Source organism: Manis pentadactyla, chromosome 11, assembly GCF_030020395.1.
Source record: "Manis pentadactyla isolate mManPen7 chromosome 11, mManPen7.hap1, whole genome shotgun sequence".
Classification (NCBI taxonomy): Eukaryota; Metazoa; Chordata; class Mammalia; order Pholidota; family Manidae; genus Manis; species Manis pentadactyla.
The window spans coordinates 103,123,137-103,150,008 of record NC_080029.1 but is presented as its reverse complement, the minus strand read 5'-3'; the positions used below and the strand labels follow the sequence as shown (position 1 = coordinate 103,150,008).

Below are 26,872 nucleotides of genomic sequence, written 5' to 3'. Positions count from 1 at the left end.
AATGCAAAATATCAGCTGGCTGAGAGGATATGGGGGAGGTGGGGGCGAGGGGTGGCTAGGCCGAAGAGCAAGAGCAAAAAGAGCCACAGATGTATTAAGTAGCCATTGCATTTTCTACCCTTGGGGTGATGTGACTTCAAGAATTGCCTTATGATTCAAAGGGACATTATTACAGCAGTAAGTGCAAATTACTAAACAAAATAAAGCTAAGAGTATTCGATGCAGAAGAGTATACTTGTGCAGTCATTCACAGAAGTTACTTGAAGAAAGTAAGATGTGGGTATTCTTTGAAGGAGGATAAATATTAATTGGTAGAAGAGATAAGCTGTGTACCCCAGTTAATGGTTGTAATTAGCATAAGAAAAAATTCTCAGAGTGGCTTCCAAAATATTTTTTCTTTAATCTTGAAGCTTTAATCAGATAACTTCAAAACAAGGGATCTAAAAATAAGCTGTCTGTCTCAGGATTTTCTCAGTTGCTTAAGCAATGTCAAGTTTGCTTTCCATTATTAAAGAACTCTTGTTTAAGGGGCTCCTCACTACTATTAAATCCTCAACATGGCAAAACCTAACCCAATACCAAACTACCATTTAAAATAAAAACACCACATTAAAAGTATGCACAAGACACATTAAAGGTAAAGGAGTTACACTATTTATATGAGAAGAACTGTTAAAATTCTGTAGGGAATCGATGAATATTAGAATATAGGGAATGAGATAGATGGGTAATTTAAAAAGAAAAAACACAGAAGCCTAGTAAATATAGGAAAAGATGCTCCACCTCTCTAATGTTCAAAGAAATGTGAATTAAAATAATAGTGAAACATTTTTATTGAAGAAACTTTAGACTAGGAAACAGGGAAACATTAAAATGATTCTTTTATGACAAAACCAAAAATTTCTAAGCATTGAAAAATCTTCACAAGACTTTTTTTTTTTGTATTAGCCCTTTGATTTTGTCTTAAAATATTTACAATTCAAATGACTAGCTTCATATTTTACGCAATAGTTCCTCTTTAAATTTAAATCTCAAGATCTGTGTTTTGCTGAGCTCTACTTCTATCCAGAAGACTATCTTTGGGTTCTGAGATATTTCCTGACATCAGTTTTAGAAGTTTTGCTTCTAGAATAATCAGGTATAGTTTCCAATTGGTTGTGCTTACCATTATCTAGAGAGATAATTAGATATCTATGCTGGAAAGAAAGGAACTTAAAGCTTGTTTATTTATTTAATAAAGAACAGGTTTTTCTGAAATATATATATTTTTATTTTATTTTGCTATGTCTCTATGGTACTTTGATGCATTTGCAAATAATTCTCTGGCTCTTTCTTACACATATTCTAGTTAAATTTTTAAAAAATCACTATTTAGCCCTGAATCTAGATAGCAAACTTTGTCATCAAATTCTGCCACAATCCAATCATCTCCACTCTTCTGTCCTGTGGACTCTCCCTTTGACACACCTGTTGAAATTTGCCCATCACTGGACTCTACTGTCACAATCCCAATTTAAGACTTTACCCTCACTTGGCTCACCATTTGCACTATTCGTTTGTCTATTTGCCTTCATCTCTCCCTTTTCCTACATATCCTGTATATTACCTCCCAATTTACCTTTCAAAAACATAGGCTATGTTTTTATTCAAGTATAGTTTATGCAAAAATCATATCAATTTCAGAGAAACAACTTAGTGATTATCAATTGCTTGTTACTAAATACTTGCCATGAAAAGTATAGTTACCATCTGTCACCATACCCAAAAAAGAGACTACAATTTTATGAGTTATATTTCCTATGCTATACTTCCATCCTTTGACTAATTATTTCAAAATTTGAAGTTTGTACCTCTTTATCCTCTTCATGTTTTTCACATGTTCCTCCAGCTTCCTGTGTTTATGAGTCTATTCTGTTTTGTTTGTTTTGTTTTTCAGAGTCCACATATAAGCGAAACCATATGGTATTCATCTTTTTCAGACTTAATTCACTTAGCATAATACCCTCTAGGTCCATCCATGTTGCCTCAAATGGCAAGATTTCCTTCTTTTTCATGGCTGAATAATATTCCATTGTATATATGTACCAACACTTCTTTATTCATTCATGTATTTGATGGACATTTTGGTTGCTTCCATATATTGGCTATTGTAAATAATGCTGCAGTAAATACAGGAGCACATATATCTTTTTGAATTGATGATTTTCCTTTAAGTGGATTCTCAGAAGTGGAATTTCTGGGTTTTGTGGTATTTCTATTTTTAGTTTTTTGAGAAACCTCCATACTGCTTTTCATAGTGACTGTATCAATTTGTAATCCTACTAGCAGTGTATGAGGGGTCTCTTTTCTCCACATCCTTGCCAACTCATATTATTTCTTGTCTTATTTATATTAGCCATTACACTAACTGGTGTAAGGTGCTATCTCATTATAGTTTTGATTTACATTTCCCTGATAATTAAAAAAGACAGTCTCTTCAACAAATAGTGCTGGGAAAACTGGACAGCTACATGCAAAAGAATGAAACTGGATCACTGTCTTACACCATAGAGAAACATAAACTCAAAATGGATAAAAGGCCTAAGTGTAAGATCTAGAACCATAAAACTAGTAGAAAAAAATATAGGCAGTAATCTTGAACATCAACATTAGGAAATTTTTCTGGATATGTCTCCCCAGGCAAAGGAAATAAAAGCAAAAATAAACAAGTTGGACTACATCAAACTAAAGAGCTTCTGCACAGCAAAGGAAATAATCCACAAAATGAAAAGGCAGCCTAATGTAGAGTAGAATATATTTGCACATGATGTGTCTGATAAGGGGCTAATATCCAAAATATAAAAAGAACTCATACAACTCAACACCAAAAAACTAGTAATATAATTAAAAAATGGGCAGAGGACTTGAATAGATATTTTTCCAAACAGACATTCAGATGGAAAACAGACATATAAACAGATGCTGAGGCCATAATATTTTAAGTCACTGCTTTAAAACCATCAACTGCCTATCACACATTTATTAGCATAGAAAAGTTTCAACTCATTAAGATTACTTTCCTCTCCAGTGATGATCTGACTCTAAGTTTAACTTCTATCTCTATTCTCTAAGACTTTCCATGTCTAGCCACTCAGATTGCTTATAATTTCTCAATATATCTGATGGCCCATGTGTTCTGATCATTTTCCCATCTGTTCTTTCTCCTCAGTTTCCACTGATCATAACTACTTTTTTCCTTCAAAACACAAAGATGACTTCGTTCTAAAGTCTTCTGTTGTACTCAAGGCAGAATTAACAGTAACTAATTTACCTACAAAGGAGAAGGGCAAAGAAAAGTATGCAATAATTATAACTGGATTGTATCTCACTTAATATTATGAGTTAGTGATCATATTGTGCTTTTTTGCTGTGTGAATTCCATAATTCTACCGTTGACACAAGTTTTAAATTACCTTGTATGATTTTACTGACATTTGCATTATAGTTCAAAACTGATGAAAATAATATATTTTTTCTTTTCAACCAATTACAAAAAATTTCCACCTAGCATCTCACTAGCAAATAATATTAAGTATGATATGTATATATCTTCTTCATATGATTTAAACAACTCCAGAAGCCAGACTCTAACCTGGTGACATCTGCAAAGCTAATAGTTTCCAAAACAGTTTCTTTACTCCTGCCTACCTAGTGAAAAAAGGGGAGAAAATGTTCACACCTATGAGGAAATACAACAGATGAAAGCAGCAAGTTCATCCTTGAAATGAGAGGAGAGACACATAGTATTTCTCATAACAGATTTTTGTCAAGTTTTGAGTTAACTATTGGCTACATTTTATTTCCAATTTTTAAGGGGCCACAAAATAATATTTCCATAAGAAAATTTTTACACTGTCCAAATTTCCAGTGTAGATTTGCAAATACATCATTTCACTTTGACATCAAATTTCACACACTTGATCTGTGCTGTCTCCCCAGCACCAAATCATGATTTAAGAGGCAGAGTTGTTTTCTTCCAATACACAGCACAGTTGAACATTTCTGCCTTTTCTTTGGGTTGGCTAAGAAGTCTACATCCATCTGCATATTTGCTAGAAGCTTATTTTCTGCAATTCAACACAGTCTGGCTATTTCTTCTGCACAATCCACAGAAGTATAATGCAGCAGTTAAACCACAGTGCAATCCAAAAGACTGGGATTTCATTTTTCCTGTGCTACTTAACTCATTTACCCAGTGGGGCAGTGAGTCATTTCTTCAACCTCAATTTCCTCATCTGTCAAATGGGAATGATAATAATTGTGCAATATGGGACTTTTTCTAGTGCTGTTGTGAGAATTAAATGAGATTTTTAAAATGTAAATACTTTGTACAACCACTGGCACAATGTTTGCTGTTGATGATAATTAAATTCTCACAATAAATAAGAAATATAGGAAAAAATTGTTTAGATTAACCTGATTTCTAATGTGAAAAAAACTATCACAGAAACTTAATGGAAGCTCACATTTGTATTTGCTAGATTTTAATCTTCAGAAAAAAATAAGCTGCTAGTAAAATTAATAACAAGAAGTTTGATTGTAGAGGGAAATTTCTCTGTACTCAAAGGAGTACAAATTTCAGAAATCTCAAGCTAAACACTAACATTTTATATGTTAATTACAAATATTCTAAACCATGGCATAAGCAGGATTTAAAGAGATTTTAATTTTCCACAACTGTTTTCTAACCTCATAGGAGTTTTTATATATATTTAAACTTAAAACAAGTACACATATGATACAGTACATTAAATAGTTCTATTTCATTATTCATATTTTAAAAATAAAGTTGACCCTCCTCAGACTGCTCTAAAGTCATGATGTTTTATTGTACACAAATTAAACTCTCTAAGGTGTATTTTCACCTCTTCATTTTCAATGCAGTTACAGCTTAACTTAGTTTATCACTTATAAAGGAAGGTTTAATGAAATAACTGATCCATTCCAACATTATTTGCATGTCTCCTATTTTTAATTTGCAGCAATTAATACAAAGCATAAATGTTTTAAACCTTGAATCCTATGAGACACAATATGATAACCCAATCTATTATCTTCAAAATCTCTAAGTGAAATAAGGGAAACATAATCTACCTCTGCCAAATTTGATAATACTGATTCATTAGTCACAACAGATAAAATTAGAATCCATTAAATGCGAGGTATTATTTCGATATGCAAAGCCTGTCTTTGAAGAAAAGTGCGCTCATTGTTTCCAATGAGTAAGGAATGGTTCTGTTACTGTGTTCTGTATATTAGTGAGACTTTATTATCATAGCCAGAATTCAAGAGATATTTAATTTAGTTTGCTAGGCTCTTTCCATATTATTAAATTAAAAAGTCAGCTTTTGTTAATATCCTCTCTACTTAAGAATACTAGACATATATTAGTGCAATTAACTGACTTTATCATGAAGAGAGAGAAAATAGTCAAGAAGAATGAACTTTATTAAGCAGGACTCTACTACTTGATTATAAACTAGCCTTAAGCTAAAGTTGTATTAAAGGGAAGCTAAAACATATAACATTGCAGTTAAGGGTGAAAGTCAGCTTAACTATTTGGAGTGTGAACTCATCTAACCGGAATTTCCTTGGTGATAATTTTCCCTTTTGTACTTAAATTGTTTTGTACCAAGAACAAGTGGATTGCCAAAGCCATTGAAACCGAGTTACTTCTTATCCTTTTGTTTTCTATTTACTTTTATAACCTAAGCATTATTTTAATGACTCAGCTCTTTAAATACATATTTAAATATGAAAAATAAAACTGGGGATGGATCTAGGTTAACTATTAAAACCAGCATATTGTAACACAAGGAAAATGACACCTGGCAGTGGCAAAGGAAGTGGGAATAGCCAGAAGTAGCCTAAAAAATTGGATAACATAGCTGGGGGAGGATAATGTATGGAATTTAGTGAGTTCAGATCATTTTTCTCAAGATACTCCAGTAATTCCAGGCTAGAGACCTGGGGACAGCAAGTCCTATATTCATGTTGAGCTGCAGGGTGAGAGTTTGAGGCAGCAGGAGATGGGAATTACCATCTGCAGAGAATCTCAGCAATGGCCGACACTGGGCGAGGCGCTCTATATGCATTATCTCCTCGAATCCTGATAGCATTGCTATGTGTTTAGTTTTGCCTCCCAATTGTTTATATGTGGAAAACAGTCTGAAAGAGATTGCAAAACTTCTCTAAGGTCTCTGCTTAGTCTGTTTCACTCGAAAATGTTAGATCACTAAGCCATACAAGCCACCTTTGTCTTTGTATACTTAAAGCACAGTTCTCTTTCCTTATTTTTCCTTATTGCTTATGCATTCATCTCATTCAAAAATATTAAGATAATTTTCAAAATTACTGTAACTAAGTGAGCTTTTCTTGAAAAGTAGAGAAAATAAAGGAAAAATAAGGCTATAAAAATAAGAGATTAGACATAGAAATGTGTGCTCTTAGATTCTATAGAGTTATTAAATGTGGACGTCAGTTCTGACATCTTTGGTACCTAATCCACAAAGGAAAACTGATAATTTTAATGTAGCACAACTGCTTAGAAGCAACATTCTTTAAAACAGTGCATTCTGAGAGAAAAATTCTTTCATGGTTTCTCCTGAGGGCACCAATGAATGAGTACACACCATATATTAACAATTTTCCTACAATAAATAACAAATTGTAAACATTGTTTTCTATTGGTTTATATACAACTACAACTGTGGCATATCTCGCACTTTTACTTTTGGTGAGTATGTATTGTTCAGGTTTATCATGATCAGATCCAGATTCATCATTAAAACATCAGAAGTGTTTGGGTTGGACTAAAGGATTAATGCCCATCAACTTACTCATGGGATTTTTTTCCTTAAATTAATCCTTTTGTTAATTCAAAGGACTGCTTGGATTCTGCTTCTGCCATTTACTAGATGTTTGATCTTGGAAAGTTAGCAGCTCACCCCCCTTAGCTTCACCTTCATCATCTTTGGAGGGAGAGGGGATGATGACAGTACTGATGTCATTAGAATTAAATTTACAGTTAACTAAACATTAAACTGTAAAAATGCTTGGTACAGTGCCTGGCTCCCTAATTCCCTGTAGTTCCTTATAGGGTGATGAGAACATTTATAACATAGATAGAGCTGGTTGTGCCTTGATCATCTGGTAAGCATCATAAATCTTAAAAATCCAAGATGAACCTTTTGGTTGAATTAGTACCTTTCTTATTAAGCATTCTTAAAATAGTGCTCTTGTGCTGGTAAAAAAATATTCTTATTCTTCCCAGATAATGTAGTGTTTCAGGGATTTGCAGAGAAACACCTGATGTGTTTTAAATTTCATAATGGTTATAACTAACATAAGTAAAGGCTTTCAAAATGACATATTTTCTTTGTACATTTAGTCAAGTAGTTTTAGCCCAGATTTTCTGATCATCCATCCTCCCCACTGTAAAACCTAGCTCTGCAGAACTGATTGCTTGTAGGAAATGCTTTGTTTCCTTATAACCTGACAATATAAATTGAAGTGTTCCTTTATACTTCAACAGCAACCTAACTGCAACTTTAGTGGAATACGTGTTTTGTCCCATATAATACATGCTGGGTTAGTTAGGCTCCTTTGATTATAAGGATCACAGACTCAAGTAACTACAAATAATTAAAAGGTAATGTTTGTAGGCATAAAGAATAAATGACACTGAACTGCATTGCCATATTGTATTGGAATCTAAGAAGGCTGAACTCGGTTAACAGGTAGAGCTATGATCAGCGGAGTCGGGCTTCACGGAACCACGGACAAGAGGCTGCTTCCGAGTTGAAGGCATTCTGGGCCGCGCAGTAAGTGACCGCAGACGGGCTCCTCACGCAGGAAGTCCACTAATACCGTGACCCTCCTACTCTCAGCATTACTGGTTTTCTTTCCGAGCACCCTTTCTCTTCTTTCACCGACAACTGCCTTCTCTTTCAATGCTCTTTATCATCTGGCTCTTGTTTACAAATCATGTTGATTTGTTCTTAACTTTGGACCACTTCCTACAGCCTCTGAATGTGTAAACTTTCAGTGTCTGCTCTGTCAACTGACTCATTCACTGAATTTCTCAGTCTAGTTCCAGAAAGCAAATTAAGTTTTTTCTCATTAGGTTACCTCAACAAGGGACTATGAAGGGATGAAATTGATCCGAGGATGACTTGTGAATGTGGCTAGCCCAGTGATTGGCCAGTTTAAGACCCAGGTTTAATTTTGTACATACTCTTCCCCAATTTAATCTTGGCTCTAATGCTGCATACTGCCTGGCATATATCAAATATTCAACACATATTTTGTTAAATTTAAATGAGAATGTTAATGAAAAGTGATAAAAGCAAATGAAGCAGGAAATAAAAGAATGGGATAAAAATCTTTTAAAGAAAGAATTAAGTATTTTCCCTATCTTTGCTGTACTTATTCTATTTCAGGGTCTGCAAGTAAGTTGCCCTGGTAGATGCAGGGAAGTCCTTCTTTATAGAAAAATTCTAATAAATGTTGAAGAAATAACATTATAAAACCACAATTTTGCAGTCCTCAGTGGAATAACTGATTCTGAGATGATCATAAATAAATGAAAGCATTAGAGGAGAGGTTGATTGAGAACTTGAAATGGAGGGGCAGGCTGTCAGCACTGATCAATCTTAGCATCACTACCGGAGGGAACTACCTGACTTAATGTGACCACTGATGTGATGGAGTACAAACTACACAGATTCACCTGCAAAGTGTCTTTGAAAAAAATAAAAGGAACATGAAAGTTAGCCTCTAGAGCTAATGTTCCACTAGGGGGAGTACCAAACATTGTGGAACAAGTTAAATACAGTAGAGAAGCAAGAATGATCCAGAAAGTGGAGCATTCTAAAGGACAATGCACATGGCTTCTTCAAGAAGTCAGTTGCATGGATAAAAGTGAAAGGAGTTGAACTAGAATGAAGAGATGTGTGACACCTAATAAATGTATATACTATGTGCACCTTATTTGTATATATGGATCTTTATTAAAACAAACCAAATGCAAAGAACCATTTTTAAAGAAAAATAGTGACATTTGATTATGAAACGGAATACAAAACATACCAAAGTGTCACTGCCATTGATTGTGATAATGACACTGTGATATGCAAGAAAATAGCCATTATTTTTAGAGATGAATACTGACATACATAGGGATGGAATGCTACAATGTCTGAAATTTGCTTAAGAGAATTCAGCAAAGAAAAAAAGAAAAACTTGAGTATAGATGAAGAGAATATGACAAAATCTTGGTAATTGATGGGTATATGACTCTGGCTATAGTCTCTCTACCTTTTTTAGTATGGTGAAGACTTTTGTAACAATTTTTTAAATACAAAAATAATTTAGGAGAGTCACAGTGCAAGCAATCAACAGCTTTAATACTTTGAACATTAGTTCCAAAACAGAACAAGATGTAAACCTTGATCAAAGTAGCTTAAACCCAACCTTCTCTCTGCACCTTTTAAAATATACAGTTTAGAAATAGTGTTCAGGCTCATCTCACAGCTTTGAGAAAATAAAAGCAACAACACACATCATCTTTGCAAATGCAATAACAGACTTCTGAAAATTGGTCCATTTTCTACTCAACACATTGGGTCCTCTCTGATGGATCCTCATAAGGCAGGGGAGAAATAAATTGAGCCTTCATTGCAGGTATATTTTTGGAGGAAGCTAAAAGGAATTTCAGACAATAATAAAATACATGCAAACACACAGAATCATAGAATGGATGAACACATTTCTACTGCTATTTTGGTCAGCATTCCAAAAACAAAAGTAATGTAAAGTCACAATAATTTAAATGAACTGTGAGTAAAATTTTATGAGTTTTTAAAAAGAAATAAGATTTCTTACTTTAAAACACAGTGAACCTCCCCTATATTATGCACTTAGTGGGTGTTAGTCTACTGGACATTCACATCTAAGTATACAACTGCCTACTGCATAAAATTCATGGAAGTCACACAAATAGCCAAATCTTTGTATAACCAAATACAATGCACTATGCACTTCCTTTTATTCCTCTATGTACTTCCTTAAATTGATACTTCCTCCAGAACTTCTTATCTCAACTAATGGTGCCCCATAAATGCAGCAGCTGCATTGTCTCTACCTTCCTCTTTACCACTCCACTCAATACAGTTAGTACAAAAGATCTTGTATCTCTTTATTATTTCTCATATCTAACCCTCCCTCGCCATCATCTCATCCAAAGCTCTCATATTCTCAGTAGATTAATGCTTTAGCCACTTAACGGTTACCTCCACTTACAGAAGAAAGACAAAATTAAGAAGAGAGAAGAAACAAATTTACTTGAAAACCAAAAGCAATATAGAGATTTAATTAAACTTGAATCTGCCTTTTTTCCAGAAGACTAATCATAGTAAATACATCAATCAATAGCTTAGTTGGATAGGTAAAAAAGAGAAGAGACACAAAATATCAGTATTAAGGATGAGAGAGGGGAGAAGACTTTGGATTAACATTCAAAGGATAATAAAGGAATGTCATGAAACTATGTGGGAGCAAATTTGACCATTTAGATGAAATGAAAAAATTCCTTAAAGGACACAAACTACCAAAGCTCAATCAAGAGAGTCCAAGATGGGCACACAGGAAGCCTGTACTTCCTTCCTTTCATGGGTGCACCCAGTGTCCAAGCACACATGAGGCAGTTCTGTCCAACGGAAATCCAGAAACAGGCTGAGAGACTTCTGTACATCAGGGAAGGAGACAATACCCACATGGAAATGAGTAGGAAAGACAGAGTCAGTCTTACCATAAACCCCACCCCTGGCGCAGAAGCATACAGTCAGGAGGGAACCTGCAACTTCCAGCTTCTCCCAGGAGCAAAGGGTTTGAACTGAGCCCCTAGTAACACAACTTTTAAGACTCCTACCCAAGGGGTGGGCCCTCAAAACACCTAGCTCTGAAAGTCAAAAAAGCCTATATCCACAAGATTCTCAGGCTTATATCCACAAGATTCTCAGGCTATAGCCAAATAAAGCGGCAGTTATTGATGAGTTTGTGAGCATTCTCTCTTTCTGTGTTCTCAAGGCTCAGCCCAGAAAAAGCAGGCAAAAACGTCCCTCTCCCAGTCTTTTCTTGGAAGGAGTTTGACTGCAATACTTCACAAGCTGCTGTTTGAGTTCTGGTTTCAAATGTAGAATCATCTAGGAGGTGGCTGAGACCCTCCCCAGAACCCTGGGGAGCTGATGGGCACTTCCCCTGCATTCGCCTGCCCACTCCAACAATAAAACCACACTGCCAGTATCTCCCTGAAAGAAGCTTGTCCATACGTGTAGTGCCCTAACCTTTAAGTCTGCCAGCTGAGAGAGGGGTCCTCAAATCACCTAGCTCTGATAGCCAGTGGGGTTGCATTTGCAAACAAAGAAACAACTTTTCACCAGGCGCAGGAGCACCCTCCACCCTTTTCTCCACCCGTGTGACTATATACCTGCCATTCACAAATTGGCCTGTGCACTCATACTTCAGTGATCATGGGGATGCTTTACGAATAATGCAGACTTCTGTGCCAGCTTTAGATTTTGATTCCATAGATTTGGGGTGGAATTGAGAATCTGCATACCTGACTAACATACTCGATCCTGCTGTATTTTCTACTTCGTGAAACACCGTGTTAGCTTAACTAACCAGAGATAATTAGTGAATCCTAAATGGGATAATACACTGTGTAAATAAAGAATGATGTGTGAATGAAAATCTCCCTAAATAATACAAATGTAACATTGGCCACCAGGACCACATCTCACTCTCCAGATGAGGGCACTTTAAACATTGATTTAATTAAATGAGAACAAGATGGAATGATCCTTGGTAAGCAAAAAAAACTTTTGGAACATCCTCAGAATATGAACAAATACAATTATAAAATTAGATTCCAAAAAGAGGATAGGCATTCAAGGCTTTTTAGGACTAGGTTTTCACTGAGAAAAAGTGACTTTAAAACCCTGACATTAAAACAAAAATAAAAAGCAAAACAAATACATTTATCTGCTTCCCTTGTGTCATTGCTCATTTTTCACTTAGGAGATTTAATTTTAGTTCATAATTTAAAGTTTATTTTGCCACGATTAAATGTATTTTCTCCACTTCTTTTAATACAGTCCCAAAAAGTCAACTAAAACCTTTGTATATCTTTCTTGCTAAAAATGATTAAAGATAACTCTGGGAAACTTTGACTCCATGATTTTATAATATATCATTTACTAGTTCCATAACCAAAAATCATATCCTGATTTTTGATATTTGGTAAATGTAAAGAACTTCTTTGATTAAAATTAATTCTTTCAAATAACTTTTAACTAGCATTTCTCAGCAGATGTTTGTTTTCATTCAATAGTCATTTATCAAATGGCCTATTACAGCCCAAGGGCACAGTCCTGAAATAAGTTATTGATCTCCACATACTTAGGGAACATACTCTGTCTTCAAGGAAGGTCCAAAGGATGAATGAGAAAACATCTTTTCCAGAAAGCTACCAGGATGAACTGAGGACATGTGATATGTAAAGAGAGATCTGGCCCTTGGCTATCAGCAGTGAACAAAGGAGAAAAATCTCCACAGATGGTCATCAGGAGACACTCTGGCTATCAGGCAGGAAAGGCGGACATGAGGGCGAAGTGGGGATAAGACGTAGAGGCAAACCTAATGAGGTTGTCATGGTTGCATGTCAAAGAGAGGATCAGTGTCTCCACAATTAGGAGGAATTTGGGGCATGGGAAAGTGAGTGGTTAAGATTCAGGAAAGAATGAACTTTGGGACAACTTAAACTGATTTCTTCAGTGACTGAAATTTCAATTGACACTAACTGTTCTGACTGGTATAAAAAATGAGAAAAAATAAAGTCAGTTCTTCAGAATAAGTCTGAATCTACTTTATATTCTACTTCATGGTGTGTCTATTTCTGCTGTCCTTGTGGCCTGCACCATTTCAGACATGACCAGTGTGTCAGGATGCCGTCTCCTGGGACCAGGTTGCAAGTGCCTGGTTGGCAGTCAGCTATAATTTTGCATGTATAGCCCTCAGCATGTGGGCATGAAATAAATCCTAAATGTGCAACATTAAAATTCAATTGGATCTTGAAAATGATCTAGTAATATGTCCTTGTTCTACATATGAGAAAACTTGAGGCCCGGGGAAATTAGACAACTTGCCCAAGGTCTCAAAATAGTGAGCGGGTCTTTTGGTAAGCCTGCTTTGCCTCCCTGCTCACAGCTTGGAAGTTCTATGCTTGGAGGCATAACCTTAGGTTGTTATTTGAGAAAATGGACTTGTTCTATTGAATAGTGCATTAAATTTGTTACATTGAGGATACACACTATTTTAAAAGAAGGGTTTATTTTTTTGGACAAATATGTATTATAAAAATGTAACAGTGGAATATGTCTAATACTAGCCCTCTAACATTCCTTTTAGTTTTGGCAAGAGTGCATTTTTTTTCCTTTGAAACAATAGGATACTTATGTAAGGAACCAGAGGGAAGATATATGTATTGGGCAATATTTGTCTCCATATCCAAAAATCACATTCTAGGGAGCTTGAACTAAAAATTCATGATATCACTGAATTGATAATTACTAATAAAGGCAGAAAAAATACTGCTTTCTATCGCTTAATTTTGGAAAAGTTTCTCATTATTATGAGAATGTAAGTCATGTTTCAAACATTTTATTTTTACTTAACATGAGTGGAACAAAACCCACTCGTTTCCAAAACAGGGTACTTACTGATTCAGGACAGGTGTGTAGGCAGTTTTATCCTCATCAATAATAGTGACCATCAGTGTAATAAGTTGGGGCCAAAAATCCAAATTCTTGGAGGTTGGACCCTGATCTTCCCGAGGAATGTCCTGTTTCTTACTCTGCTCACGCAACATGCGAAAAAAAAAAAAAAAGGTTAAAAGGTAAGACTTTAGTTAGACATCACTGCCAAACAGGAAGAGCCAAGTGATTATGGGAAAACTCATAGATCATGTGTGCCCAAACCATTAAATCTGGTTTTCCTTTCCTCATTGAATGGCATCTCACGGAATAAAATCACAATGGCTGGGCTTGTATTTCTCAATGCTTTGGTTCTGAAATATAGGTTTATTTTTCTCTGACTATTGCAGTTCATGATCTTAAGAATTATTATCATAGAAACTATCCCTTTCACGTGGCTTCTTCTAAGGAGAGAGGTTGAATTCCAAGTGTACGAAAGGAGTGTGTGTGTGTGTGTGTGTGTGTGTGTGTGTGTATGTAAGTATCTATGTGTATGTGAAAGTATCCTTCCTAAATATTTTGTTCACAGTCAATTTGGGAGTAAATGGGCAAACTCAAGGCTGCCCAGTTACAAAGTCCATACTGTTAAATTCTACAATATATATATGGTAGGAGGTGAATGGCCTGGAACCTCTCATTCCATCCACAGGTGTATCTAGTTAACTGAAACTTTGCAGGTCTATCTCTCTTTGGTGTGTTTAATTCATATTTCAGTCCTTCTCTAGTTACCATGCTGAAAGAATATTCCCACTCTAACCTATAAAAAGGAGTGTTGCCGAGGATGATCTAAATTTACAATGAGATTAAAGGAGTACAATTAACAACCTTGAATGTCTCACATATAAACTTCATACTCAGAAGCTTCAATTCTTTCAAACATACGGAGAAATGATTCTGATTATTTTGTTTGATGCATCTTCTTAGAGCACTCATTTTACCTAACTTTTTAAAATTGAGGCACAAGTGATAAAGGCAGAGACAATTTTCACTCAAGCATACAAATAAGTGGGAAGCTTATTACTTTCCTGACAATTTTTGCAAAATTATTTATAAGCTTGTATGTCCAGGAGAACTGAACACTTCAATTTGTGGCTCAGGAAATTCATGGGATCTCTCTGATATAAAATAAGGATTTGATTTTATTTGGCCCAAATCTATTGCCATATCCAACTACCATGTCTTATCAAAGATAGCAACCTGCTATTGAATGGCTGTAAGCCTACCTTCTAATTCTGCCCAAGACCTGTAACAAGATTAGGATGAGTCATCACTTTATCATTGTTCTCACTTAAGTTAAAATATAGCCCTATATTTAGAGACCACATATTATTAGAGACCTCCACACACAGACTACATGTCGCTTTCGGGACATGAAGTTTCCTAGGGTGCTTCCAAGTATTGCTGATGTACCTTTATTCAAAGTTAGAGAGCTAAATTAAAATAGTCAAAAAATTAGTGGCTGGCACAAATTGCTTCAAATTGCTGGAATGAATGATAAGCAGCCTCCAAAGGAGCTCAAGAATCTGTGTATCTGGTCCCTGAGAACCACCTGAAACTCTGTGGCACACTTCCTTTATCAGCCCAGCCCTGAGGTACATCAAGGCACATCAGAAGATCTTTAAAAAGGCTTACAGATATCCAGCTTTGATTGCTTTTAAGTTACATTTTCTACCAAAATTTATCTTTCTTTTGTGAATAGGACTTTACTATTGACCTTTACATTATGTTATTATTGTCCATTATGTTATTTATTACAATGATGTAATTATTTACTTATAACACTAAGCTCAATAGATTTCCCTTTCTATGATGTATTTAGAAATCCAGAGAACCTGGTGAGTTGTAAGTTGTAAATAAAATTAGTGCTGATAGCCACAGTGGATTATATTATAGTACTATCATTAATCATCTTGGTGTGCACATAGCCGAACTATATGTCTAACTTATTTCAAGCAATGTGATTGAAAAGAAATGATGATAGATAATATATCTCACATCACAGTCACTTATCATCATTCTGCAAAGAGTGATATGGAAAGGCAGAGACTAAAGTAGTTGAATATGTATTAATTCCAAAGCCCCTTAGTTGTCACAAATCACACTTCCATTATTCTTTTTATGACATCAGAGTATTATAAATGAAACTAGTTTTTGCATTAAATTCTGCATGTTGCATCAGAATAAACCAAACTGGATGCTGGATCATTAAGTTTTCACATACCACACAATAATATCATATATCAGGCTTTCCTTTTTCACTAGTGCATTTTTATAGGCTACATGTTTAAAAGGATGGGGTACAGTCTGCATATTGGCATATTTGGCTAATTTCTTAAGAATTAAAATTTTCTATACTTATAGTAGACCCATAAGTAAGTCTACTAGGGTATTTGACCTTATGGTTGGAAATATTAAGATAAGGGTAGTAGAAATTTAGGAATCTAGTAGTAAGTATATCAATATTTAGTGAAACCTTTATGAATTAATATTTATTATACAGAGAAAAATCGTTTTCTACTATGTATACATTATAGATAAGTATAGTATGTAATGTAAACTCACTAATACAATGTTTATATGTTATGACTTAGTTCAATTTTAATTATGGTCATTAGCATTATAGTGATTAAAATTATTTTATTAATAGGTTATTAAAGAAAGAGGCTTGAAAGGAAGACTGTTAAGGGTATAATGGGGAAATAATTTTTGAAAGTAGAAAGTTGCCAGAGTGTAGTGCTATCTGAAGAAAACTTCCACTGGTCATGTTTATAAAGGATATTTTAATATAGAAAAGCTAGTATAGATAAACTGGTAAAATATATTATATTTTCATAATACCTAGTAAGAAAATATGGTGATATTCCATTAAGAAGAGATCAATAAAGGTAATCATTACATGAAAAAACTGTTCAAATAATAGATAATAACTTCATGTTAGTAGGATTTATGCAACATTTCTAAGATTGCTATAAAATATTTCTCTGCCATTCAACGTATTTGTTCAAGAAAGATATAGTTTTGTAATGCCTCCTCTAAGGAGCTGGTCAGACAAGGATTGATGGGCGAATATTTCATAAGTAATGCAAAGATCAAATGTTTAAATGCAAAAGCATATGACAGATAATTGGGGAATTATTAGTAATGTGAGGCTACAAGCTTTTGACAAAGTAGGTTACTTGAACATTAGTTTTACTGAGTGTTAGAATCCCATACACACATACACATGCTTGCACACACACACACAGATATGGTCCATGATCAAACAAATGGAAAAAATATTGCTTAAAAAAAGTTAAATAGATTATTTCCAGACTTCTTGGAGTAATAAGCTAATATACATCATGACTCTCTAAGACAGCGGTTTTCAGTCTTAAATGTTTATCAGCATTACTGGGAAGGCTTGCTAAAACACAGATTGATAGGCTCTGCCCCAGAGTTCCCGATTCAGTAGGTCTAAAGTGAGGCCTGGGAATCTGCATATACAATGAAGTCTCAAGTAATGCTGGTTCAGGCACCAGTTTGAGAACCATTGCTCTAAGAGCTAACAATGTAACATTCCTTTCTAAATTATATTTGAACTTCATAAAGCCCTCTACACCCTCTCAATTTCTTATACCTTATCTTGCAAAACTTTATCAGAATAAGTGTTCTTCTTTGAAACATACTTGAAACATACTCTCAAACATACTTTGAGAAACAAAACGCTAGAGCCAGAGATGCAGGGTCATATCCTGAAGGGCCTCATGTGTCACATCAAGGAGTCTGTATTTAAATTAAATTTGATGAAGACCATTAAAAGATTTTAAACACAGGAGCACATGAAAATGCTTATAAAATAGTTCATAAGTGAATTGATAGAATTTGTTTCCTAAACTGTGAGAAAGAAGAGAGAGAGAAAGCAATTAGGTAATTAGGTAGATTGGTCTACAGTTTAAGAAACATTCTAGACTATTGATGTAGTTTCATAAATTCCAGGATATATGTGTTAGTTGAAAGTACAGAGTAAATAAAAAAAACTCAGAGGGAGGGAAACACATGTCCAGAGGCAAAACCTGGGATGGGGGCAAAATCTAAAAAAGAAAAAGAAGAAAATTATATGAAAGAGAGGAACAGATGGGGGTAGGAGGCCTATTTTGAAGTGGGAGTGGATGGGATCCAGAGTGTATGTAAGACTAGCCTCAAACATAATTGAAAAACATGGCTTCCCTTGAGTCAGGGGAGAAGACTCTTGCAGGTAAGTTTTGTTGATGGTGAGAAAGGATTGCTAGGAATTTCTATCCTGAGAGAAGAGGAGGAGTAAGTAGTAAAGGTTTGAAAAAGCCCCTGCAAAGAATGAAAGAGCACTTGAGTTGGGTCTATAGTGGCACAGCCAGGTAGCTTGGGAGCTCTGTGGAGAGCAGGTCCTTGAACCTAAGGTGCTATTGCTCTGCATCATAGGCATTTCTTCCAGGGCTGGTCTGAGAAGTAAAGAAACAAGAGTGTTGGATTTGCTACTAGAGGGCAATGAAAATAGGAAAAGAGAAAGAAATTTGAGTGTTCAACAAGAATGGGTGATATGCTGGAACAAATACACATTTTGGAAGGAAGAAGAGAAATGGGAGAGAAGATGAAGGAAGTAGGTCTAGAGGGAGTAGGGAATGGGAACGGCAGAGGGGCAGCAGGTGGTGGGAGTAGGGTATTTGTTTTTAGATCATGGGAGTGGGAAGGCAGGGCTAGAGTTTAGGTGCGGGGCTCTAGAGCTGAGGTCCAGAAGAGCCAAGGAGAATGATAGCTCAGGTAAGACGATGAAGCTGTGGTATCTCTGAATAGAACTTACAGAATCTGTGTGTGTGAGGAGGTGGCTGCTGCCATGTGCACTGTGAGATGGTTAGTTTAAGGAAGGTAAGTCATGACTGAAGGTTTTGGCAACAAGGTTTATAGATGCTAGGAATGTGGAAAATCAGGACAGTGTGGATATAAGGACACACAAAAGAAAATGAAATACAGGTGAAACTGAATGCTTAAAAAGAAATAAGCTTTAAAATATAATTTTTTAAGCTGGCAAGATAAATTAATATTAAATTATTAACTGGATAGCATTTACATAATATGTTTACAACTTCCTCTAACTGAGTTGGCCATGTACCTGAGATAAGGAAACCTTAGCTGTAGTGGTTTGTAGCTTAGAAAAATGGCAACTCCATCGATAGTTCTGGAAGCAGAACACAGTTTCAGATGCTCAGGGGATCTGAGGTCCTTGTGAAGGCGAGAGGACAGTTCATCAGCTAGGAGATGGGAGGACACTTATACTTCCCTAAACTTAAAAAACAGGATTGGACAGAATTTCTCTAGGTACCCTTCGCCTAGCTCAGGGCAACTAGAACATTCTTAAGATCCGGGGAGCCGCCCTTCTTGCTTCTCTCTCCCAGCTACTGCAGCCTTCCCTCTGCTGTCTGACAATCCTTCTACCACCTCCAGAAATAATAATGGAGGCATCTTTTCAGACCACCTATGTTTGGTCTTCACAGCAAAACTCTCAGCCTTGAAAACTGAACACACAGGCAATGGCCAGACCATATATGACAAAAATCTGACCCACGACTCTGTATCAACCAGTCTGGGAGGCCAAAAGACGATTTCTGCAGCACTTGGCCCAGAATAGTTAGAATTCAGCCAACGACTGACAGTTTCCTTACATTTTGCTCTCATTTCAGGATCAGCTGGGAAGGCCACCGATGTTCCTTAAACCAACCACCTACGATACCCTTCTTCAGGTTAGTTAACTCCCAGCTTCCCCAGACCAACAAGGTCCAAGCATATCAGACCTGAAGTCTTCCCTGCCTCTCACTAAAAATCCTTACATCTTCCTTGTGTGCCCTTGAGCCTCTGCCAAATAAAAGCGACGTTGGCTGCCTTCCTTGTTATACCAAGATCTGAATAAATAGCCTCTGTTTGTTCTCATTTGGGTGGCTTTGTGCATTTCCAAATACCAAAGCCAAATATCTAAATCCTCATTTCAGAAATGAAGAAACTGAGGGCTACCTTAATTCTTATCCCCTATTCTTAACCGAAAACAACACACGTAGACCACATTTAAAAATGGATGGTCTTGTTTTTTCTTTATATCCTCAATGCTTAGACCTGGTTATACAGTTTATGGACACAGATGATAACTAGTACCTCCCATTCATGATACTGAGCTGAATTTTGTTCTGAATTACATGTCTTGAATGAGACAGAAAGCTGTCAGAGAATAATGTTGATGCTCATATGAAATTTCTACACTTTTCCTGAGCTCCTGAGACTGTCATAACTGCCCGGCACTCATTAGCAGTTGGAGACACAATCAAGGTCTAGTTCTAATTTCCATTTGGTTTCCCCCCAGTTTTAGAGCTTTCTTAATTGTCACTCTTTTACTAACCCTCAGCAGCACCCTATTGTCTGAAAAATTCCTACTAAAATTACTAATTCATCCTTGCCGTTCACATCACCACAGTCCGTTCTCTCAACTAGTGTGGGTTTAATTCCATTCAGCTGGGGCAGTGTGGGCCGCCGGACACAGACACAGCAGGGAGGTCCAGAGTGCAGCTCTCAGCTCTGCACAGAATCTCTGCTCTGCTTTCCCAAATAGAGGAAGAGATACAGAAATTAAAGTCAATGCGTAAGCAAAGGCAAATCTTTTTGTCTTGTTCCTTCTCAGCTTTTGTCAAGAGTTCATAGACCACACCACTGTACATCTTTTTGTTGTTCTTTAATCACACTGTAGTATTGAAAAGCCTACAGACATTTATTGCAATTTCTGCACTTTACAGATGAGGAAACTGAGCCTGACCTGGCTTAAAGTGGGCCAGCCCTAGGCTGCACAAAGTCACAAAAGGCAAAAAATCCAGACCTTGAAAATTTCATGTTCTCAAGAGAGCCTACTACACTTGACCTCCCTTTTAAGTTAAAAATTACTCAAGTTAAATAGCAGAAAATATAGTGGATTTGTTAAAGCATAAGGAAGCAAATTAAGTTATTGATCAACAGGGTTTATGACTCCTTCCTATAATTAAAAAGTTTGAGAGTCATTGCTAAATAGGAGCATTAGTATTATTAATTGATGACCTAAGAAGTCTCCTTATATATCTTAAGACCTAATGTAAATGGGGCATCTTTTTATGGTGGTGCCTATACTTCCTGTTACTGTTTTTTTTTTTTGCCTTTGTCAAAGTTCAGTTCATCTCTTAAACAATTTGCAATTTCATCACCTTTGATATTTGATCTACCTATTTTAAAGGTGTTTTCCACTATTAATATTTAATGTTACTGCCAAAGATGTCCTCTTCTCCCACTGAATTTTACTGACATATCTTCAGCCACTTAAACTATGGCCATCAATGGGATAGTTATAGGGAAGTTAGGCTAAATGAGACTGGGTACCTGGATTTTCTAGTGAGCTGGATCTTGATCATATACTTAACAAATAGTCTTTAGTATTCTGGCCATTCTGTGGATTATTTGAGTGTGTTTTCTTTGCAAATAAAATTATGCCACTTTTGCCTTTCTGGGACAGCAGAGTCTATATTCCAGTTTCGTGGTTTATTGTATAACTGGCTTTTTAAGTCCCTAGCAAAGGTGCCCTGGAACAATGTGAATTGCAACTTATACAAAGAATCTAAAATAAACATACTGAGGAATGAAATTTGAACTATATTCAAAGCTGCCACGACCAGTGTTTTTCTAAGTCTGGTCCACGGATCATTTACACCAGGATTACCTGAGTTGCTTATGGGAAATTCATTTGATTTTAGGGCCCCTGTTGCAGGCCCTTTAAATCAGGTTAACTGGGGAATCTGGGCTTGCACAAACATCTCTGCTTTTCTGAAATCCTCGTGTTCATAGGAAGAGTGCACTTCTAACTTACAATTAAGTCAGGTAAAATAGGCCTCATTTTTTTAGGAAGAAGAGTGATATAATTCCTCCTGGATGCCAATATCAGTCATGGGTTTGCCAGATTTTGCATTCCATCATGGTAACAAAAAACTTCTGTTTCACCTTTACAGGTGACAATTTTCCAACTACATACAGTTTCCTAATTTTAAGAGAAGGCAGAATATTTTACTGGATATTTATGTGGTACCCCTTCTAGGTGTTGTGTTAATAGACTCCTATGCTAGATCCCTTTGTGAAAAATTACTTTGTAAATTAATAGTCTCTAGGAAATTACTGGTATATTCAGATAATTTAATATACTGTTACCACTTGAGAACAAAAAATTGACCTAGTAGTCTGAAATAAGATAATTATTGAAAACTAAAAATGTGTTAATCTGGTTAGAAAAAAATAAGGCATTTCCATATATTAGAATATATACTTTTAGCACAGCAAAACATTCAAAGGATCTTCCTTTCAGTATCAATAAGCCTGAGATATTCTGACAACCTATTGTCAAAACTGCATTTCAAAGTGTTTGGACATTCTAGGTGGTTTTTAACAGTAATAAATGGTTTCTTGAATTTGAACAGACTGTATATGGTTAAGTGAGCCACATGTAAATATAAATTGTCATAAATCAATGTGGACTTTAAATACACAAATTACTTCATAGCCTGCTATAATAGAAAAAAATTATAATTCAACACAGAATTAGATACATATTCAATATTTTGTTCTCAGCTTCCCATAACTTGTACAAATTTGGGAAAGGAATGAATTTCTTCAACTTTGGATTTCTAATATTGAAATAAGAATATACATATCTAATGCTGTGTTTCTGATATTTCTAGCAAGCATATATAGGAGATTTGAGACCTTTATTACCATAACAGGTGAATACTAACCTTTAAGTAAATTTATAGTATATATCCTGCCTAATTGACAAAGTTCTTGTTGAATCTCAAGAGAGATGAGTAAGAAATCTTGAATGTAAAACCTTACCATTTTAATGGACAAATAGGTTTGCCATCTTCTCTCTACATAAATTAAACGTATACTAAAAAGGGAAAAAAATGCAATAGGTCATACCTAGCTGACATTTATTTTCCATCTAAGATATCTCATCTTTAAAAGAACTAGTAGTGCTTAGCCCAAACTCAGTAGTGCCATAATAGTTGACTTCAAATACATGATGGGTTGTGGAACAGAATGATATATTGGAAGAGAAATTGGATTTTGTCTTATGTGGTTAAGAAGATAAAACTAGTACTTGTGAATAAAATTTTCAATAGAGAAGATTTTAGTACAACATAAGGAAAAATTTTCTAATTATCAGATCTCTCCAAATGTTATAAACCTCCAGACACACAGAGGTGTGTAAGAAATCCCTTATCTTTTTATTACATCTGAAAATTGACTATATGCACTTAGTTTCTTTTGAATGCACTTTCTTTGATTATATACCTGTAACTAAATTTATAAACATGTAAATTCAATCCATATGTTTTGAGCACCTGACTTGATGATGATTAAAAATACATAGTTACTGAATTTTTGTAGCTTTATTGAGATATGACTGATATACAAAAAGTGCATGTATTTTATGTAAACATCTTGATGAGTTTGGACATACATACATCTATGATATCATTATAAAAAATATGGTTATAAACCTATTTTTATCACCTCCAAAAGTTTTCTATTCTTCTGCTTATCTCTCCTCTCTCTCTATCACAGCTATAATAAGAACACTTATCATGAGATCTACCCTCTTAATGAATTTTTAAATAGACAACACTGTCTTGTTAACTATAGGCCCTATGCTGTAGAGCAGATCTCTAAAATTTATTCATCTTGGATACCTATAACTTCACACCCTTTGAATATGTGGGTACTGTTTTAAAAGGCAGGAGGCCTAAATACATTGTGGCAGAAACTGGAGAATTTAGCAAAACTGTTTCCCCTTTTTTTTAAGTGCACAGCAACTATTATGGAGGATTAAAGATAGCTTCAAATTCTTTGATAGTCCTTCCATTAAAAGATATGTCTGTATTTCCTTCACCTGAATATAGGTGACTTTGACAAATAAAATATGGCAGAAGTGACCTATGTCTGTTTCCAGGCTGAGGTTTTAAAAAAACTGGTAACTCCCAATTCCTATTTCTTGGACCATCTTCCCTTAAAATCGAGCCACCATGCTGTGAGGATGCCCAAGTATCCTCCTGGAGAGGTCCACGTGGAGAAGAACCAACAGAGCTGAGCAGCTCCTCGATGACAACTTGGTGTTGATGTAAGCACATTGGAAGTAGATCCTCCAGTTCCTCTCAGCCAGGCATCCTGAAGCCACTTGGAGTAGAGATGACATTTTACCACCCAGACCTGCACAAATTGTGTATTTGTGAGCAACACAGCTATTGCTATTGTATTTCCAGAATCTCTTGCCTGGCCTTAGTGCCTCTCCAGATCAATAGGTGATCCCAGGGAGATGGGGAGTGAGCAGGCACCTGGACCAGAGAGGTATTTTGAGGGGCTTTTTGCAGCAGGGTCATGAGAAACATGGACAAGCAGAAGCAGATGACTGCTTGTAAGCAATAAATGAATTCTCCCACGTTATTTTTCACTTTGACTGATTTCAGCTTCAAAGGTTATTTGCCCCAGGCTGGGAATATATTCCCTCTCCCCACTCCAGAATTACATTGTTGTTAAATCATTAAGTTTGGGGGTGGTTTGTTACTCAACAATAGATAACTAGCAAAGGACTGGATATTGGAAGTGTGGTGTCAATATAATAAAAACCTAAAACAAGTGCCATTGACTTGGGACTGAGTGGTGATGGGCAGGAGTTAGAAGGGTTTCAAGGAGATTGTTAGTGAAGTCAGAAGACTTGGAAAAATTTGAAGGACAGTGATAAAATTGCTATTTTAGTTAGATAAAAGGTGACTACTGTTATTTAGTGGGTAAAATTTGTCAACATTGTCACCTACAATAAATATGAAAAATAGAAAATAAAATGTGAGCTGGTGAATTTGGCAGAAAAATGAATGTGCCAAGTGACCTCTCACAGCCACGTAGAGTAAGATACAGCTTCAGGGAACATATCAAATCCAGGATACTTTACTAGTAAGACTCTAAGACCATGCAAGATGTCTAAGTCTGAAGCAAGGTTTCTGGTAGGTTTATGAATATGTAAGGTGGATCAAATAGAGTTTCTAAGAATCTTAAGGAAGTTCCTCTTAGAATTTTTCTTCTAGGAATAAAAAGGGCTCATAAGACTCTTACAGGTGTGATTTATGATTCCTTTCAACTAGATAAAAAGAATTCTATGAATCTTAAGTTCCTTGTCTTAGAGCCCATGTCTTTTAATCCAAGGTGAAGGAGGTCTGTCTCAGAAACATGTGTGTTGCTTTTGTCTAATAGAATGCCTGCAAATATATGAAATAAATTATATTAGTTTGACAAAGGTATTGAGTAGGTATAAAATGAAAAGAGGCCTTTGACTCTCCAAACTTTTATGGCAGGAAGTAGGCTGGAAGGCTACTCAGATGTAATAGTGAGCTGTTTCTTATGGAACAGGATAGATGATTCCAGAGCAAAGTAAAAAGCCCAGAAAATAGAGCCAAGAGTCATGGAGAACAATCCCCGGAGAGCAGAAATGCGCCCCAATCAAGAACTGGCAACATGCTCCTGACTAGATTTCAGAATTTCTATGGGCAAGTGATTGCCATGTGTCTCCTGTTTTTGAGCAGAAACGTCTGTGGTAGCTGGACTATTTCTATCTCGCCCTTGTCTACTGGGCATGTGCAGGGGAGAGGGCTGGACAGTATGGCTCCTTAGTAACTAGGTATTTAGATCAAAAGGAAATACACTTCACAGATGGAACCCAAAGATCTTCGTTTCCATCTGGACATGATTTAGAGGGATCCCGAACCTCAGCACAAGCCTGATGCTGTTACAGGATGAGAACTTTGTGATGTGTTGGAAATAAGTGAGCATAATTTTCACTCAAGAGAAATGCAAAGAATCTACGGCAAGGCCCCCATGGAAACTAATTTCCCTGGATAGCAGCCTCAGCTAAGCTTCCAGATGACCACTGTTACTGGCTTCCCAGCTATGTGACTAAGTCGTCTTGGAAGTGGAGCCCCAGCTCCAGAAGAGCCACTTCAGCTAGTGCTGCGCAGAGCGGAAATGAGCTGTCTAGCTGGACCCTGCCAAAACTACAGATGCAGATTCATGAACAAAATGTATTATTGTTGTTTTTTCAGCTATTGAGATTTAGTACTGTTTATTATACAGCAGTAGATAACCAGGACACATATATTTCCTAGCCTCCTTTGCAGTTAATTGTGGAAATATGACTGAGTTCTATCCAACAGAATGTGAGCAGAGTGTCAGAGCCCATAAATCTTCCATGTGCAGTTCTCCACGCTCTTTACCCCTCTCCCCACTTTGTTACACAAAAGCAAAGCTGTCTTAGTACCATGTGTGAGATGGTAGAATCACAAGATAGAAGGGACCTGGTTCTCTAAATCACTTCTTGGAGGAGTGAAGCCATTGCTTGTGGGTAATAGTGTTCCATCCCTTCAGCCCACCTGATGTTAATGCATCTGTGGTATGTTGTCAGGGTCCCACATCAAACACTTGCTGCAAGCTTTGCTTTATTGCCTGAGGCTTTTTATAAAACCATAGGTGGCCATTCTGTCACATTCGGCTGTGGCTCAGTAGTGTGCAGGAGTCCACAGGTCAGCCTCCTGTATTAATTTCTTACGACTGCCATAGCAAATTACCTATAAACTTTTGTGGCTTAAAACAACAAAAATTTATTCTCTCACAGTTTTGGAGCTGAGATGTCCAAAATCAAGGTGCTGACCAGGCTGTTTCTTTCTGGAGAGTGTGGGGGAGAATTCCTTCCAAGCCTCATTCCTAGCTTCCCACGACCAGGGGGCAATCCTTGACTTCTTCGGTCTCTGCCTTTATATCCACATGGCCTTCTTCTTTGTGTTGGTTGGGTCTTCTTCTTTGTCTTTTATAAGGGCACCTGTCATTGGATTTAAGGCCTGTCCTATTCACTAGATGCTCAATTTAATAAACTCTGCAAAAGTTCATAATCCATTATGTCACATTCT

General features: G+C 36.2%; 1 protein-coding gene across 1 annotated transcript in view; it reads right to left on the bottom strand.

Annotated features, from left to right (window-relative positions):
* Positions 1-26,872, bottom strand: part of UNC13C (unc-13 homolog C) — a 591,739-nt gene that overhangs the window by 185,111 nt on the left and 379,756 nt on the right. Inside the window, exon 17 of the mRNA XM_057488818.1 lies at positions 13,821-13,954. Within this exon, the coding sequence (XP_057344801.1) occupies positions 13,821-13,954 (134 nt within the window). The remainder of the gene's footprint in view (positions 1-13,820; positions 13,955-26,872) is intronic.